The sequence below is a fragment of the Xenopus tropicalis genome, chromosome 10 (assembly GCF_000004195.4).
Source record: "Xenopus tropicalis strain Nigerian chromosome 10, UCB_Xtro_10.0, whole genome shotgun sequence".
In the NCBI taxonomy this organism is placed as follows: Eukaryota; Metazoa; Chordata; class Amphibia; order Anura; family Pipidae; genus Xenopus; species Xenopus tropicalis.
Genome location: NC_030686.2, coordinates 10,891,685 through 10,910,252, shown reverse-complemented (window position 1 = coordinate 10,910,252; position 18,568 = coordinate 10,891,685). Strand labels below are relative to the sequence as shown.

Here is an 18,568-nt window from a genome sequence, read left to right as displayed (position 1 = left end):
CCCGGCCCAAGGAAAGCCTCCCATAGGGCTCAATGGCACTCTGCAGCTCCAACCCGGCCCAAGGAAAGTCTCCCATAGGGCTCAATGGCACTCTGCAGCTCCAACCTGCACAGTTCTAAAACTTGGAAAAAATACTAATTTTTAGTATTCAGACTCATTTGTACATTGATGAATGGGCCCCTAAGTGTACATTAGTTGTGAAGCAATAACCAGCAAAGGAAGGTGAGTGATTCAGAGTTTTGTGCTTGTACAGCAAAAAACATATGGAAGTAGGAGTATTTAAGCAATATTCTCATATACCTAGGGAAAAAATATATGTAAAGCGTTATATATATACATTATAGATTGTAAACTCTACAGGGCAGGGACCTCCATCCTCTTGTGTCTTTGACTTAACTTATTGCAACTGTATCTTGTATTTATTTGTATTTATTGTTATACTTTGTATTTATCTATTATTATCTTAATAACCCCCTGTTTGTATCAATGTATTCTACTATACAGCGTTGCGCACATAAGTAGCGCTTTATAAATAAAGATATATATACATACATACAGTAGCTACTGGTAAAGCATTGGCTGCGTTTTATAGGCTAACTGTACTATGATGTACTACAGTCGTTAAACAGCTTCTGGCTGTTATAATTGCGAAGCATAATATTCAAGTTCAACTTTATTGTCATATACACAGAGTGCAATGTATAGGGTGTAATTAAATCCTTACTTGAATGCCTTCTTCTTCACAGACTAAAAAAAACACATAACACTCAATACAACATGACAATAATTACAATAAATACAATAATAAGAATAACAATTCTCTTTACTTAAAAAAGTTTAGTACTTACCAAGCTTACCATTTGCGAAAAAAATCCATATAGTATATATCAGCCAACCATAAATGCAAGTATAAAGTAGCTTGGCAAAAACGCAACTAGCACCTATTACACATATAGAATAATTGCAGTATCTCTTTACAATATTGCACATAAATATGTTCAAAAACCCAAATACTACTACCTTAATACAGGTATGGGATCACTTATCCGTAAACCCATTATCCAGAAAGTTCCGAATTATGGAAACACCATCTCCCGTAGACTCCATTATAAGCAAATAATTCTAATTTTTAAAAATTATTTCCTTTTTCGCCGTAATAATAAAACAGTACCTGTACTTGATCCCAACTAAGATATAATTACCCCTTATTGGGGCAGAACAGCCCTTTTGGGTTTATTTCATGGTTAAATGATTCCCTTTTCTCTGTAATAATAAAACAGTACCTATACTTGATCCCAACTAAGATATAATTACCCCTTATTGGGGGCAGAACAGCCCTATTGGGTTTATTTCATGGTTAAATGATTCCCTTTTCTCTGTAATAATAAAACAGTACCTGTACTTGATCCCAACTAAGATATAATTACCCCTTATTGGGGGCAGAATAGTCCTATTCGGTTTATTTAATGGTTAAATGATTCCCTTTTCTCTGTAATAATAAAACAGTACCTGTACTTGATCCCAACTAAGATATAATTACCCCTTATTGGGGGCAGAATAGTCCTATTCGGTTTATTTAATGGTTAAATGATTCCCTTTTCTCTGTAATAATAAAACAGTACCTGTACTTGATCCCAACTAAGATATAATTACCCCTTATTGGGGCAGAACAGCCCTATTGGGTTTATTTAATGGTTAAATGATTCCCTTTTCTCTGTAATAATAAAACAGTACCTGTACTTGATCCCAACTAAGATATAATTACCCCTTATTGGGGCAGAACAGCCCTATTGGGTTTATTTCATGGTTAAATGATTCCCTTTTCTCTGTAATAATAAAACAGTACCTGTACATGATCCCAACTAAGATATAATTAATCCTTATTGGAGGCAAAACAAGCCTATTCGGTTTATTCAATATTTAAATGATTTTTAGCAGACTTAAGCTATGGAGATACAAATTACGGAAAGATCCCTTATCCGGAAAACCCCAGGTCCCGAGCATTCCGGATAATAGGTCCCATACCTGTACTACCCAAATACTACTACCTTAAAGTGCCAATGTAAAATATACCTTAACCAACTTAAGATTTACAAAGTCTAAAGTGCAAGTATAATATATAGTGCATTTATATCAAACAATATCAATATTTTCCACTGTGCAATAGGATTTTATGTCCTGAAGAGGGATGTTGCCCTCCGACAGACTGTTAGGGATAGAGGGAAGTGACTTTATAACACTGCGTGTTTAGTGCATGACATCATGTGCGCAGATTAAGGGACACTCGGGCAGATATAACACAGGCTACTTAATGTAATGAGCCTGCTAACAAAGCCAAAAAGATTAGAGAGCAATCACCCTGTTTCCAAGCAGAGTCATTTATTTAACTGCTTCCCAACTGTAGCCATTGACTCTTAAGTGCTATGCCTACAGAATAACAGAACAAAATGTTTATTAGGAAAGTTGTTCATGAGGGAGAACTGGTAACATAGCAGATGTGTTATCACCCTCTAATATGTACAGCATTAGCCAGATGAGAAGGGCGAATGTTGTCATCTACATCTATATATAATTTAATAAATATTGTAGTAGATTTTTATACTTTGCTATACAGTGGGTTAGTGTAATAAAATACAAATGATAGAATACATGCCTACTAGTTGTATCACAATGTATAAATGGAAAGAGCCTTGGAATCCTTGTAGAAAATAAACTTGGCTGTAGCAAACAATGCCAGGTAGCAGATTCAAGGGCAAACAAGGCTTTGAGCTGTATCCAAAGAGGCATAAATTCGTGGAAGGGGCGCGGGTAAGGCCCAGTCTAGAATATGTCGCGCACTTTTGGTCTTCAGTACTCAAACTGGATATTAATGAATTAGAGAGGGTACAGAGAAGGGCAACTAAGCTGGTAAAGGGTATGGAAAGTCTCAGTTATGGTGAAAGACTGGCCAAGTTGGGGTTGTTTACACTGGAGAAGAGGCGCTTAAGAGGAATAATTATGTATAAATCATAAAGGGGATCATACAATAATTTCTCAAATGCTTTATTTACCAGTAGGTCCTTCCAGCAGGCATGAGGGCATTCATTCGGATTAGTAGAAAGAAGGTTCCATCTAAATATTTGAAAAAGGATTTTTTTACTGTGAAAGCTGGGGAGTTGTGGGATTCCCTCCCTGAATCAGTGGTACTGGCTGATACGTTAGATAGCTTCAAGAAGGGGTTTGATGGCTTATTAGCAAGTGAGGGAATACAGGGATACAGGGTTATGGGAGATAGTTCCCCCTCTGAGGCAAATTAGAGAGGCTTCAAGTGGGGTTTTTTTTGTCTTCCGCTGGATCAACTAGCAGTTAGGCAAGTTTTATATAGACATAAAAGTTTGAACTTGATCGATGTGAGTCTTTATTCAGCCTCACTTATTATGTTAGTATGTTACAAGTCCATTATGGAAATATGACTATTATTAAAAAAAACAAAAAAAACCCACAGTATTTGGCTATTAGAAGTCCCCTGTAGTTTCATGACTTGAAGATGTATGTGCGCTTATATGTTAAACTTATAGCTGTATCTAAAACCATTAGATTGGTGTGGTTTGTTGATTTTGAGAACCGTCTTTGTGACAGTCTTAAGAAGACCTCTTGGAGCTGCTCTTGCTTCTTCTTTAAGATAATATATGAAAATATAAACAATTAATGGGAGCTAAGTCACAAATCAATTGCAGCCTTTTGCACTGAGGCCTCTGACCACATGGGCATCTCCATTCTAAAATGCGTCCTGCATTTACATCCTGTAACACCCCAATCTGTTGAAAGGGAGGGTTTAAAGGTGTCACATACGAGAGAAGCAGAGAATAAGGAATGGGATTGACTGAGAGTTCACCCACAGAGAGACTATAGAAAGATAAAAGATATTCACAAACAGCATGTGGTCCTTAAGCCTTTGACAGAGACAGCTGCTGAGCCTCGTATGGAGAGATACTGCCTGAGAGAACACCAAAGAGAGAGAGTTTTGCTTTAGAAAAAAGAATATCATTTCAGCTCATTGAAGGTTCTGAAATGGCCTCAAAGAATTTCCAGCTAAGAGTTAAGCCTAAAAACAGCACATTGGCTTCATGACAACGTTCAGAGAAACTGTTTTCCAGATATCATCAGACAGATTTATTTGTGAGAGAATATACTGACACTATATGATAACAGACTGACCAGGAAGAAACACACTCACCAGAAATCCCATGGACTGACCAGAAGCCGAACACAGTGGGACGATGGACTGACACAGACCTCCAAGCAGTTATAGATACTATAAACCAGAACTGGATAAGAGAAACCAAGGATTAACCTCAATTTGTAGACACCTTGAGTCAAAATACTATGTTCACAGAAGATTTTTAATCATAGAATAAGTACCAATGACTTCCACTACAAGCTCTATGCCCCCTGTCTCCAAACCTCCAGAGGCTGAAGTCAGGCTCAGCATTTATGCTAAGTCTTCCATATCCCTGACTTACATGTTACTACTTTTTGCTGGAATTCTAGGAAATGCTATGGTAATAAGGGTCCTGTGGGGATTACGCCGCCGACGTGTCCAGGCCTCTCTTAGTCACCATATGTGCAGCCTGGCATCTTGTGATCTTCTGCAACTGGTTTTGGGAATACCAGCAGAGCTGTATGGAAGCATCTGGAGCCCCTTCCCATGGCCTTTGGGTAACATTGGCTGTTGTGGTTTCTATTACCTATGGGAAGTTCTCTGCTACGCCGCCATCTTTAATGTTTTGTCTCTGAGCTGTGAGAGGCACCTTGCTACTTGTCGGCCACTCAGTCTTCATCTGCGCCAGTCTTCAGTTCGTTTGCGCCTTTGTTTCATTTGGTTGATGTCTCTGCTGGCTGGGCTTCCAGTTTTATTTACCATGGGCTTGGAAGATGTTTATGCAGCAGATGTGGATGATCAGCACACAGAACTGTGGGTATGTACCCCACTTAGCTCACGCAAAGGTCTTTTTGTTGCCACCATCTGGGCCTCTTTTCTAACCTACCTTGGGGTGCTATCGGTAGTGGGGATAACATGCTGGAGAATGAGGAGGGCGCTGCAAGGCAGTGCCAGTCAAGATGTGGAAGTTGCAGGCCCAGGTGGATCAGTACAGCTACTAGGAAGATTCTGCAGTGGGCAGACGGTTACAGCACGCAAGCAGAATGCAAGGATGCTGGGTAAGTGCTAGGGATTGTTTGCACAGAAATCACTTTGTTTGATTTGCTAAGAGGCACTAAGATCTACTTAGATGTAATTAGTGTTTATTATACCCAAGCAATAAAAAAGAACCCTTTCTAACATTAGTCCAGGATTCTTGGCTATATAAGTAAATAAAAATGATTATTACTGTAATGGAAATTTTATAATACTTAATTTTTCAAAATCTGTGGAGCAGCAATAAAATGTAATTTAACAAAAATGTACACGATTGCATACATATAAGTAGGTGTAATGGCTTGCTGATATAGGTAATTGTCGTGCAGCAAGATTTTCATTTGGCTAGGGTTAAGGTGGCCATACATGGGCATATAGTTACTTAGGGTTGAAAAAAGTCCATCAAGTTCAACCCTTCCAAGTAAACCCAGCACACACAACCTATACTTACCTATCTTTACACTTACATACATAAACTATATATATACAAGCATTAATACTAACTGTAGATATTTGTATCACAATAGCCTTGGATACTATGTTTGTTCAAGAACTCATCCAGGCCCACCTTATTAACAGAATCTGCCATTACCCCATCACTAGGAAGGGCATTCCCCAACCTCACTGCCCTCACTGTGAAAAACCACCTACGCTGCTTCAAATGAAAGTTCTGTTCCTCTAATCTAAAGGGGGGGCCTCTGGTGCATTTTTATGGGAAAAAAGAACACCCCCTATCCGCCTATAATCCCCTCTAATGTACTTGTACAGAGTAATCATGTCCCCTTGCAAGCGCCTCTTTTCCAGAGAAAACAAAATCTTCCATCCCCTTTACCAGTTTAGTTGCACGTCTCTGCACTTTCTCCAGCTCATTAATATCCTTCTTAAAGGGGAAGGAAAGGCAAAGTCACTTGGGGGTGCCAAAATGTTAAGCACCCCCAAGTGACTTTAACCGCTTACCTTGTACCCCGGGCTGGTGCCCCTGTTAGGAGAAAATAGCACCAGCCCGGGGTACCTGGAGCGCAGCACTTCCTCCTTCCGCCTTCCACTTCCTAAACTGCCGGTGGCCGGGCATGCACAGTAGAGCGAAAAAGCCGACTTAAATGTTTAAGTTCGGCTTTTCACTCTACTGCGCATGCGCGCGCAGCGAAGCCGGAAGGAGGAAGCGCCGGCAGCTACCCCGGGCTGGTGCTGTTTTCTCCTGACAGCGGCACCAGCCCGGGGTAAAAGGTAGGCGGTTAAAGTCACTTGGGGGTGCCTAACATTTTGGCACCCCCAAGTAACTTTACCTTTCTTTTTCCTTTAAGGACTGGAGCCCAAAACTTCACTGCATACTCACGGTGAGGCCTTACCAGGGACCTACAGTATAAAGGGGCAAAAATAGAAACCGTACTCTCTATACCCACCTCCAGGTCATTAATAAACAAGTTAAAAAGCAAAGGACTGACCCCTGCGGTACTCCACTAACAACACTGGTCCAATTAGAAAATGTTCCATTTACCACCACTCTGTGTAATCTATTCTTCAGCCAGTTCTCTATCCAATTACAGATATTATGTTCTAGGCCAATATTCCTCAATTTGATCATTAACCTTCTGTGAGGTACTGTATCAAACGCTTTAGCAAAGTCCAAGTAGATGACATCAACTGCCATTCCAGCATCAAGGTTCCTGCTCACCTCCTCATAAAAGGTGACTAAATTAGTCTGGCAAGATCTGTTACACATAAAACCATGCTGGCACAAACTTATAGTATTGTGAACTGCAATGTATTCAAGTACCCTATCCCTTATTACCCCTTCCAAAAGCTTTCCTACTACTGATGTCTGACTAACAGGCCTATAGTTTTCAGACTGAGAATGGGATCCCTTTTTAAATATAGGTAATTGTACTGCAGCAAGATTTTCATTTGGCTAGGGTTAAGGTGGCCATACATGGCAGCTTTTGCAGCTTACCATGATTGGGTGTTTGATTTGTCTGTCAGATCGGGGACAGCATCGGCTAATTGATGCAGTCCTCACTCCAAAGTCTCCAATAGGTTTCTGCTAGTATTTCTTTGGCAAAAGGGGGATTTTACCACATTGTTACTATCCAGCCAAGTCATAGGGGCACATTTACTAAGCCACGAACGGGCCGAATGCGTCCGATTGCGTTTTTTTCGTAAAGATCGGTATTTTGCGATTTTTTCGGAAAATTAACGCGACTTTTTCGTTACCAATACGATTTTTGCGAAAAAAACGCGAGTTTTCCGTAGCCATTCCGAAAGTTGCGATTTTTTCGTAGCGTTAAAACTTGCGCAAAAAGTTGCGATTTTTTTTGTAGTGTTAAAACTTGCGCAAAACACCGCGCCTTTTAAGTTTTAACGCTACGAAAAAAGCGCAACTTTTCGTGCAAGTTTTAGCGCTACGAAAAAATCGCAACTTTCGGAATGGCTATGAAAAAATCGGATTGGTAACGAAAAAGTCGCGATAATTTCCGAAAAGTCGTAAAGGTGCCGAAAAAATACGAAAAAGTCGCAAAATGTTCGTTTTCAAATCAGATTTTTCCAATTCGGACTCGGATTCGACCCATAGTAAATGTGCCCCTTAGCATTATCATGGGGTGAGAAGATGTTGTTTGCCTTAAAATGAACATTTTTTTATTTACTATTAATTTTTTAATAGCTAAATTATACACAGTATTCAGCAAAATATTTTGTATAGTATTTGAACAAATGCAAAACTTAGGGAGTCAGTGTATATTCAGTGTATATTGAGAGACTCTTTTCTGCTTCTCTGCCCCTGATATCCTATAACAAACAAGGCACCCGAATTGCCAGGAACTCCCCAGCGACATGCAAGACCTACTGGAATGCAGGCTTATCAAGTCTATTTCATGCTTTGGGGCTGATATATAATTCACTCATGCATTCTGCTGACTGGGTTTACATCTATGCAGACCAGCTATTTATTGACAAATATCTTTGAGCACATATGGGTTTTTGTTGACACAGATTTGTTTTATTATACCTTTTTATTAACAATGATGCTGTGCAAACACACACATATAAATATTTCATACAATCTGATCAATCTTTACCCTGTGATGAGTTTGTTGAGCAATATAACTCTGGGGTGTCAGTTTGTCACACAACAGTCTGACTTGGTCACTACTGTCTACCGACATAGAGTTGTACAGGCCATCACTGTCATATACAGTAGGTATCCAGCATTGATAGGATAAGTGCAGTTTGAAGATTTATGTGTATGGCCAGAATGTCCTATTATCCAAGGGTCATCTGGCCGACTCAGGGTGGGTCTGGGGGCTTAGTGTCGGACTGGGGTGGCAGGGGCCCACCAGAAAACCTTAGACTGTGGGCGCACTCTTTAAACAATTTTTCCTTCATTCTTAACTCACCTTTTTTATTCTCTTAATCATTTCTTTGTATGTATTATTACCTATCTTTCCTATCTTTTCTTTGTTCTTATATATCAGTGATCCCCAACCAGTGGTTTGTGAGCAACATATTGCTCCCCAACCCCTCGGATGTTGCTCCCAGTGACCTCAAAGCAGCTGCTTATTTTTGAATTCCTGGCTTAGGGGCAAGTTTTGGTTGCATAAAAACCAAACAGAGCCGTATTTAGGTTGTCAGTCCATATTGGGGCTACCAAATAGGCAATCACAGCCCTAATTTGATACCCTCGTTTCATTTTTTATGTTTGTGTTGCTCCCCAACTCTTTTTTACATTTGAGTGTGGCTCATGGGTAAAAAAGGTTGGGGATCCCTGTTATATATAAATGAGCAATGACCATGGTATAGGCTTACAAAGCAAACGGCTGGGTGAGCAGGAGGGCCCACTTACACCTGGGCCCACCGGGAGTTTTCCTGGTATCCTGGTGGGCCAGTCTGACACTGGCGGGGCTCACCGGGGCTGCTAACAGATCACTTGAAAATTTAGGGACTCATATATAAAATCCAGTTAGTAGGGCTGAACTTATTGCAGTTTTATTTAAATGCAACCAGTGCTGCCCTGCAACATGTATTTATTAGAAGTGTCCCTGAATTTTCAAGTGAACTAGTCACCTTACCCCAAGGAATGGTATGATAAAACACAGCTTGCTCTTGTCAGTGAGTTTGAGGGAAGCGCCAAATGCAGGTAGAACGCTTCCATGCAAGAGAGTGAGTATAAACTCACTGAAAAAAACAAGCTGCATTAACTTCTGCATTCTCCACCCAAACACAACTTCAGCTTTTTGAAAAGTAAACATAATTTCAAGCAACTTTGCAATATACATCAATTAAAAAATATTCAGCCTTTTCATGATTATTAATGTAATAATATGGTTCTCTAAGCCCCGCCCCCTGTTCCCCTGCTGATCTGGCTGACTACTTTGTGACTCAAATAAAATGAAACACTAGCTGACTGCCCTCAGCCTGCCTTCAGCCTGCCTCCTCCCAATCCCACAATTCCCTGCAGCACACGTGATGTCAATAAGGAAAGGAACATCCCAGTGCAATGCATTGTGGGTTATGTAGTTCCTGCATGCTGTATGTAAGCTGTGGAGGAGCTGTTACAAGCTGTTACAATTTGTTTTAGTCCCTCCTCCCCTGCCAGGATTTCAAATGATGCAGAAAGAGAAGAATTGCTTTGTAGCTAGATTTCAACATATAAAAATGGTATTTATTCCTACTGTTTGAAGGAACAGATTACAGTTATATGAATATTACGGGTTTCTGTGTTGTGTGGGGTTATTTAACAAATTCTGGTTTGGAAGCCAAAGTTCCCCTTTGAAGCCCCCATTGATAGTAGTCCATAATTTGGTCTGGGCCCTCCTTATTACATAAATGTTAAAAAAAATAGCTTCATTGGTCAAGATTTTCGCAAGATTATATAGAAAAGCATCTAAATGAATGTAAACCCCAAACCTTACCCTAACTGGAATTTAGGTTTGCCTACCCAGAGGTCTAGCCCCACATTTTATGAATTTACGATTTATACTTTTCCTCTAACCAGGAAGATACACTTATAGCTACCATAGCATATCTCTAGCTAAATACCTCTTTTTGCCTTCCTGCAGGGTGCATTGTGGGAGCTCTAGCCGTGTGTTGGCTTCCCTTCCAGGCCCGGCGACTCATGACTGTCCTGCGCAGTAAAGATCAGTGGACAGAGAATTATTATCGCTCGTACATCACTCTGCAGCCCATCACCAACTGCTTCTACTACCTTAGTTCTTGCCTCACCCCGCTGCTGTATAACTTGACATCTCAAAGCTTTCGCAGGGCCTTTGTACATGGCATCACCCACTGCGCATGGGGTACAACATCGACAGCTTGCCCCTACAGACCTCAGCCTAGAGACTGTGTCAGAATGTCAGCAAAAGGGCAGAATGAGAGTTATGTATAAATCAATTCAGCTCATACTGCATTTTCATCACAGTTTTTTCATACCTTGGTTTAGCTAGGCCTGTGCCTCTGTTTTAGGGGTGTGCTGAATCTAGGGTACTATTCCTTGCTTTAGGCTGGACTCAAGCAAATCCTTGGGACAGTTGGGGGTATTTCAATTGGGCTGCCATGTCCAAAACCGCTGAGCCCACTAAATTCCTGTATGCCATGTAATAAGCTTGTGTCAGGCATGAGCAAACGTATAGAAAATAGCAAGTTATTCATGTTTTCAGTACAGGTATAGGACCCATTATCCAGAATGCTCGGGACCAAGGGTATTCCGGATAAGGGGTCTTTCTGTAATTTGGATCTCCATACCTTAAGTCTACTAAAAAATAATAAAATATTAATTAAACCCAATAGGCTTATTTTGCATCCAATAAGGATTATTTATATCTTAGTTGGTATCAATTACAAGGTACTGTTTTATTTCTACAGTGAAAAAGGAAATCAGTTTTAAAATTCTGAATTATTTGATTAAAATGGAGTCTATGGGAGATGGGCTTAACGTAATTCGGAGCTTTCTGGATAACGGGTTTCCGGATAAGGGATCCCATACCTGTACAAGAATACAGGGTCCAGTCAGGACTGTTTTACTAAATGGGCAAAAGGAGCTTCTGCCCAAGACCAATCAGGATAGGGGACCCACTATCAGACATTTAAACAGCTAGAACTTTTCACTGAATCATTCCGCTGAAATCAGATCCCTCATTTTCATCTACTGGGAGAGCACAACAGTTTTACAATCTCTATGGGGCCCATTCATTAAACCATGATTTTTGGGTGGTTAAAATCACGATTGGAAAAGATTTTTGATGTTCGAAAATGACACAAAAATTGCTTTCTCGGTCATACGAAAATATCGTGGTTGCTTTCTGAAAGTCACAAAATTTTTGGATCCGAACGTGCGGAAACGGCGCAAAAATCTTGCTGGCTTTGAAACCTTCAATGCATGATTTTGGAAGCCTCCCATAGGATTCCATGGCACTCTGCAGCTCCAACCCGGCCCAAGGAAAGTCTCCCATAGGGCTCAATGGCACTCTGCAGCTCCAACCCGGCCCAAGGAAAGTCTCCCATAGGGCTCAATGGCACTCTGCAGCTCCAACCCGGCCCAAGGAAAGTCTCCCATAGGGCTCAATGGCACTCTGCAGCTCCAACCCGGCCCAAGGAAAGTCTCCCATAGGGCTCAATGGCACTCTGCAGCTCCAACCCGGCCCAAGGAAAGTCTCCCATAGGGCTCAATGGCACTCTGCAGCTCCAACCCGGCCCAAGGAAAATCTCCCATAGGGCTCAATGGCACTCTGCAGCTCCAACCCGGCCCAAGGAAAGTCTCTCATAGGGCTCAATGGCACTCTGCAGCTCCAACCCGGCCCAAGGAAAGTCTCCCATAGGACTCAATGGCACTCTGCAGCTCCAACCCGGCCCAAGGAAAGTCTCCCATAGGGCTCAATGGCACTCTGCAGCTCCAACCCGGCCCAAGGAAAGTCTCCCATAGGGCTCAATGGCACTCTGCAGCTCCAACCCGGCCCAAGGAAAGTCTCCCATAGGGCTCAATGGCACTCTGCAGCTCCAACCTGGCCCAAGGAAAATCTCCCATAGGGCTCAATGGCACTCTGCAGCTCCAACCTGGCCCAAGGAAAGTCTCCCATAGGGCTCAATGGCACTCTGCAGCTCCAACCCGGCCCAAGGAAAGTCTCCCATAGGGCTCAATGGCACTCTGCAGCTCCAACCTGGCCCAAGGAAAATCTCCCATAGGGCTCAATGGCACTCTGCAGCTCCAACCCGGCCCAAGGAAAATCTCCCATAGGGCTCAATGGCACTCTGCAGCTCCAACCCGGCCCAAGGAAAGTCTCCCATAGGGCTCAATGGCACTCTGCAGCTCCAACCCGGCCCAAGGAAAGTCTCCCATAGGGCTCAATGGCACTCTGCAGCTCCAACCCGGCCCAAGGAAAGTCTCCCATAGGGCTCAATGGCACTCTGCAGCTCCAACCCGGCCCAAGGAAAATCTCCCATAGGGCTCAATGGCACTCTGCAGCTCCAACCTGGCCCAAGGAAAATCTCCCATAGGGCTCAATGGCACTCTGCAGCTCCAACCTGGCCCAAGGAAAGTCTCCCATAGGGCTCAATGGCACTCTGCAGCTCCAACCCGGCCCAAGGAAAGTCTCCCATAGGACTCAATGGCACTCTGCAGCTCCAACCCGGCCCAAGGAAAGTCTCCCATAGGGCTCAATGGCACTCTGCAGATCCAGCCCGGCCCAAGGAAAGTCTCCCATAGGACTCAATGGCACTCTGCAGCTCCAACCCGGCCCAAGGAAAGTCTCCCATAGGGCTCAATGGCACTCTGCAGCTCCAACCTGGCCAAACCTGTTCACAAAAACAAAGCTATTGGGAAAAGGGAATCATTTAAACATGAAATAAACCCAATAGGGCTGTTCTGCCCCCAATAAGGGGTAATTATATCTTAGTTGGGATCAAGTACAGGTACTGTTTTATTATTACAGAGAAAAGGGAATCATTTAACCATTAAATAAACCCAATAGGGCTGTTCTGCCCCCAATAAGGGGTAATTATATCTTAGTTGGGATCAAGTACAGGTACTGTTTTATTATTACAGAGAAAAGGGAATCATTTAACCATTAAATAAACCCAATAGGGCTGTTCTGCCCCCAATAAGGGGTAATTATATCTTAGTTGGGATCAAGTACAGGTACTGTTTTATTATTACAGAGAAAAGGGAATCATTTAACCATGAAATAAACCCAATAGGGCTGTTCTGCCCCCAATAAGGGGTAATTATATCTTAGTTGGGATCAAGTACAGGTACTGTTTTATTATTACAGAGAAAAGGGAATCATTTAACAATTAAATAAACCCAATAGGGCTGTTCTGCCCCCAATAAGGGGTAATTATATCTTAGTTGGGATCAAGTACAGGTACTGTTTTATTATTACAGAGAAAAGGGAATCATTTAACCATGAAATAAACCCAATAGGGCTGTTCTGCCCCCAATAAGGGGTAATTATATCTTAGTTGGGATCAAGTACAGGTACTGTTTTATTATTACAGAGAAAAAGGAAATAATTTTTAAAAATTAGAATTATTTGCTTATAATGGAGTCTATGGGTGATGGCCTTTCCACAATTTGGAACTTTCTGGATAAGGGATCCCATACCTGTATATTGGTTTAACGTATATGTCTTTTGGTGGTGAAGGAAAATTTAATAAAAAATAAATAAGAAAAGAGAGCATGCCGAAGCTACAGTAAGGGTCCAGTATTAAAAGCATACTAGTAATTACATGAAAGATACATTTGTAAAAACTATAATATGTGTATTATTTTCATCAGACATATTCATTTCATATTGTATTATCCGAGCATGGCAACACCATGGGCTGTAAGTAATTAATAAATATCCAGTAAGTGCCTTTGCTTTATTCTTAATTATAGCATAAAGGAAAATGGAATATTCTAAAAATAAATTAGTGGGCTTTTTTTAAGTGTAAATTGATATTTCTGGTACATTTGCTGTGGATGAAACATGGCAATTTTTCGTTGGACCTGTTGAAAGGTTTGGCTTTCCTTCGTGGTCATTAGGTAGATGGATGCTGAATATACAAACAACAGCCTGGCTATCTCTTTTACATTCCTTCACTATTGGCAACATTGGCATTATGCAGTGATCCCCAACCAGTGGCTCAGGGGCAACATGTTGCTCCCCAACCCCTTGGATGTTGCTCTCAGTGCCCCCAAACCAGGTAGTTATTTTTGAATTCCTGACTTGGGGGCAAGTTTTGGTTGAGTAAAAACAAGATTTCCTACCAAATAAAGCCCCCTGTAAGCTGATAGGGTGCATAGAGGCCCCTAATAGCCAATCACAGCCCTTATTTGGCACCTCCATGAACTTTTATGGTGCTTGTGTTGCTCCTCAAGTCTTTCTACATTGGACTGTGGCTCACGATTAAAGGTTGGGGACCCCTGGCATTATGTGTGACATAATTGGCCACACTACAGATTTCCATGTAACTTGGTCAGATATAAAATTCAGTTTTACTAATCTAATGCAAAAGTGACTTTTTCATCCCTGATAGTATGGCATCAGCCTAATGCATACCTGCAGGCCGGTAAGACTGGGGCATAAAGGTGCAACCCTACTACCTATTACAACTGCATTTCTTGTTTTTCTGTGATCATTTACTGTTTAGTGGTTGTTATCACACATAAAAGGCAGAGAGTGTGTTGTTATTGCAGTAGCTGAAGTGTCATCCATGAAAATTCATATGCACTGATTTCATTATCTTTAATCTTTATAGCTAACAACATGTGAAAGAAAAGATGGTAAATAAATGCAAACTAGGAGGTAGTTTGGAGTAGAAACATATACATATACATATACAACATACCAACACATCCAGGAATTCTGACTAAATGACATGTCCTCAGTTTGAACACTTACTACTTCCAAACTGTCTCTTGAAGCAATGTTTTTATGATTTAATATTTTGATGGGTTTCATGGGTATCAGAGACAAAAAACCGTAGCATAACTAGAAATCCACAGGCCCGGGGGACGATTTACAACTAGGTCCCACTGCCACTTACCTCACCCTCGTAACTGCTGTTTCCTAGCGATATTGCCACTGCTGTTGCCACTCCCCCCCACCAACCATTTGACTATAGTACAAAAAAAGTCCTAACATTGACATATTCATGCATGGGCCAAAGTCAAGTTTCTTCTCTTTCTAAAAATCATTGCAAAAATACACCCCTTCTTCTGCTCCTCCCAGGGCCACCATAGGGGGACACAGGGGGGACAGTCCTTCCCGCTGAGTCCTCTCTCTCCGTGCAAAATAGGCATGCAGACTTTTGAGCTGTAAAATACCCCTAATTAAGCATTTGCACTTAAATAATCTGCAAAAACACCTGCTCTGTCACTGTGAATGAGGTTCGAGGTGAAGCAGGTGTAAGTGCATGGATACCCATAAACCAACAGTATACAGGGAACCTGAGTGCTGCACCAATACACACTAACCCCTCTTTGTGTGTGTAAAATTATGAGCAATTAAGCAGTGTATCTATCTATCTATCTGTATATAAACATATATATATATATATATATATTTATAGCCAACTCACTTTGTCTCTATTAGTAAATGAGGCCACCTGTCTTTCTGGATATTTTTCTCTTTTGAGTCCTTCTCATTTATATTTAAAAATAGAAAATGATGTCACTGTAAATAACACCAAGCAGGACATTAGTTGTATGACTATTACTGTGACCCATTGGTCATTTATTAAAACTGCAAAGCAAAAAGTGTGATAAAAAAAAAAGCTTATAAATCAGTGCTGCGTTTTTAGTTAATTAACTAATCTGCCTGAATTTTCTCAGCTGGTCTCCAAAAAAGATAGTAATTTATACAGCGAGATGCCACTTTGGACTGAAATATATAAACACCTTTGAGAAGAAGTCAGTGCATGTCACACCATGCAAAGCGAGACACATGACAGGGAAAGGAGATAATTGTGAGAGAGACTGGCAGGAGATGAAGGGGTACATTACAGTTTTTGAATGGCTCTAACCACTGTGAGATGTAATTTATGCAGGGCCGCCATCAGAAATCACGAGGCCCCTCACAACAAAATTTTCTGGGCCCCTTCCCACAGGGCCCCTCCCATCAGTACAAAGGACACACAAACATAAAAAGTATCAGGGCCTCCCTAACAGTGCCCCCCTAATGCTATGCTGGCCAAGGCCCCCCATACACAGTGCCCCAATTGCACCCATACACAGTGCCCCCAATTGCACCCTATACACAGTGCCCCCCTAACGTTATGCTGGCCAGGGGCCCCCATACACAGTGCCCCCAATTGCACCCATACACAGTGCCCCCCTACACAGTGCCTCCAATTGCCTCCTGAAGACAGTGCCCCTAAACACAGTGCCCCCCTAACGCTATGCTGGCCAGGGCCCCCCATACACAGTGCCCCCATTTGCCCCCCAATGACAGTGCCCCCATACACAGTGCCCCAAATCGACCCCAATCTGCGGCGACGGCAGCTTCTTCTGCGGCGGTGGCTTCCTCGTCGGTGGCTCCAGCGACTTCGGGCTGCTCTGCGAGACAGGCCCTTTTATAAGGTTGCGCCCCGTGCGTACTGACGTGACATGTATGCACGGGTGCAACCAATCGGATTGGATGACAGGGCTCATTATAGGTTAAAGGGGGCCCGAGCTAGTCAGAAAACTGTAGCATGGCCGGGACCCCCTTAAAAGTGAAGATTGCCCGGGACGACTGTGCCCTCCTGATGGTGGCCCTGAATTTATGCATTGGCCATGCCATGCAGCACTACTAAGAAGAATAATTAAGTACATTTGACAGAATCCTGTCAGTGACTAATTCTCATATGGGTTCCAACATTAAATAAGCAATTTCTCAGATCTAAGGCAAGAATCTGAAATTCTGTAAGAGGGGAGTGGTTAAATGCATTTAAATTAAGAGTGCGGATTGATGACAATGTGGGCCCTCAGAGATCCTGCACATCCCCCACAATCCCTTACCCTCCAATTTGGAGTTGTGCTGCCTCAGTCTGAATAATCATTTAAAGGAGACATATCCTATAAAAAATAACAATGTACCAATGAATTATACTCCTCTAGATATAGAAGGATTGTGCTTAAAAAAAGTTGTGTTTCTGACTGATTTATTGAGAAATTCGCCCAAAACCCCACTAGCCCCGCCCATCTGTTCCACTTCCTGCTGGCTGAATTCTCTGGATGAGCTGGGGAGCTGGCGGCCCTCCGTACACTGCACTGTAGGATAGGAACCAATCAGCAGCTAGGCTGACCTGATAGGGAACTGAAGCCTGTCTGTGCTTGTGTGAGTGCAGGGCTGTGATTGGCTCACCCCCTCCTACTGTGCTTCTGGCAGGGACCGTTAGGACACGCCCACTCTTCATTTCACACTGGACGGAGAAGTGATAGGATCTATAGGGAGCTCCAATAAAGGGGCCATTTTTACAGATAGGGTTAATTTTTAGCCCAAAGGGAAACCAGCACCCTATATTATTCATAATTGCATTAAATTATATGATTAATATTAAATGAAAATTGGTCACATTTGCTGTTAGCAACACTAGAAACTAAGGGCCCAAGAGGGCCCAGATAGAGAAATGATGATCTGCCACTGATTAAATGTTAGGCTTATACTATGCGGTCATCTTCTTCTGGCCCTAGTGTGGTAAGGCCAGGGCCCAATGCCATAAACTGGCAGCTTAAGCAGGAATTTGTTGGGTAGCACAGTTTATTTGGGCTTCCAAGAAAGCTGAGAAAAAGGACTGTGGCCAATTGCAGGGCAGAAGAAATGGGAATTACAAATCATAAGTATCTTGCCCATAAATCTGTAATACCATCCAAGCCTGTACTGGCAGTCTGTGGGCTGCTGTAAGATGCCATAGACACTATTTATTGGGCTGCTGGGGGGCTGTTTGTGCCTCTGGGTACTGGGAATGCCAGGGGGGCTGTAAGGTGCCACAGACAGTCACTATTTATTGGGCGGCTGGGGGGGCTGTTTGTGCCTCTGGGTACTGGGAATGCCAGGGGGCTGTAAGGTGCCACAGAGAGTCACTATTTATTGGGCTGGGGGGGGCTGTTTGTGCCTCTGGGTACTGGGAATGCCAGGGGGGCTGTAAGGTGCCACAGACAGTCACTATTTATTGGGCTGGGGGGCTGTTTGTGCCTCTGGGTACTGGGAATGCCAGGGCTGCTGTAAGGTGCCACAGACAGTCACTATTTATTGGGCTGGGGGGCTGTTTGTGCCTCTGGGTACTGGGAATTCCAGTCCAGACCTGATACCATCCCTTGAGTTGACTGGTTATTTTAATGGCTGGGCTGTATGTACCCTAGGCACCGGACCTAACTAAGCCCCTAGGTTGCAGAAGTGATGACATGCATACTGGTGTATGTGACATCACTTCCTCTAC

At 42.4% G+C, this 18,568-nt stretch overlaps 1 protein-coding gene across 1 annotated transcript; it reads left to right on the top strand.

Moving 5' to 3' along the window:
• The first annotated feature begins 3,916 nt into the window (after nt 1-3,916).
• On the top strand, nt 3,917-10,867 carry LOC101732366 (G-protein coupled receptor 39). Its single transcript, XM_004918667.4, has 2 exons — nt 3,917-5,199; nt 10,231-10,867. Exons 1-2 carry the CDS (start codon nt 4,404-4,406, stop codon nt 10,554-10,556), a joined length of 1,122 nt encoding a protein of 373 aa, XP_004918724.1. The 5' UTR covers nt 3,917-4,403; the 3' UTR covers nt 10,557-10,867.
• Nucleotides 10,868-18,568: the final 7,701 nt, after the last annotated feature.

Excerpts from the sequence above, each read along its gene's own strand:
- LOC101732366 (XM_004918667.4), top strand. The coding sequence starts at position 4,404 with ATGACTTCCACTACAAGCTCTATGCCCCCTGTCTCCAAACCTCCAGAG. Across the intron at positions 5,200-10,230 it reads GCAGAATGCAAGGATGCTGG|GGTGCATTGTGGGAGCTCTA; the intron begins GTAAGTGCTAGG and ends GCCTTCCTGCAG.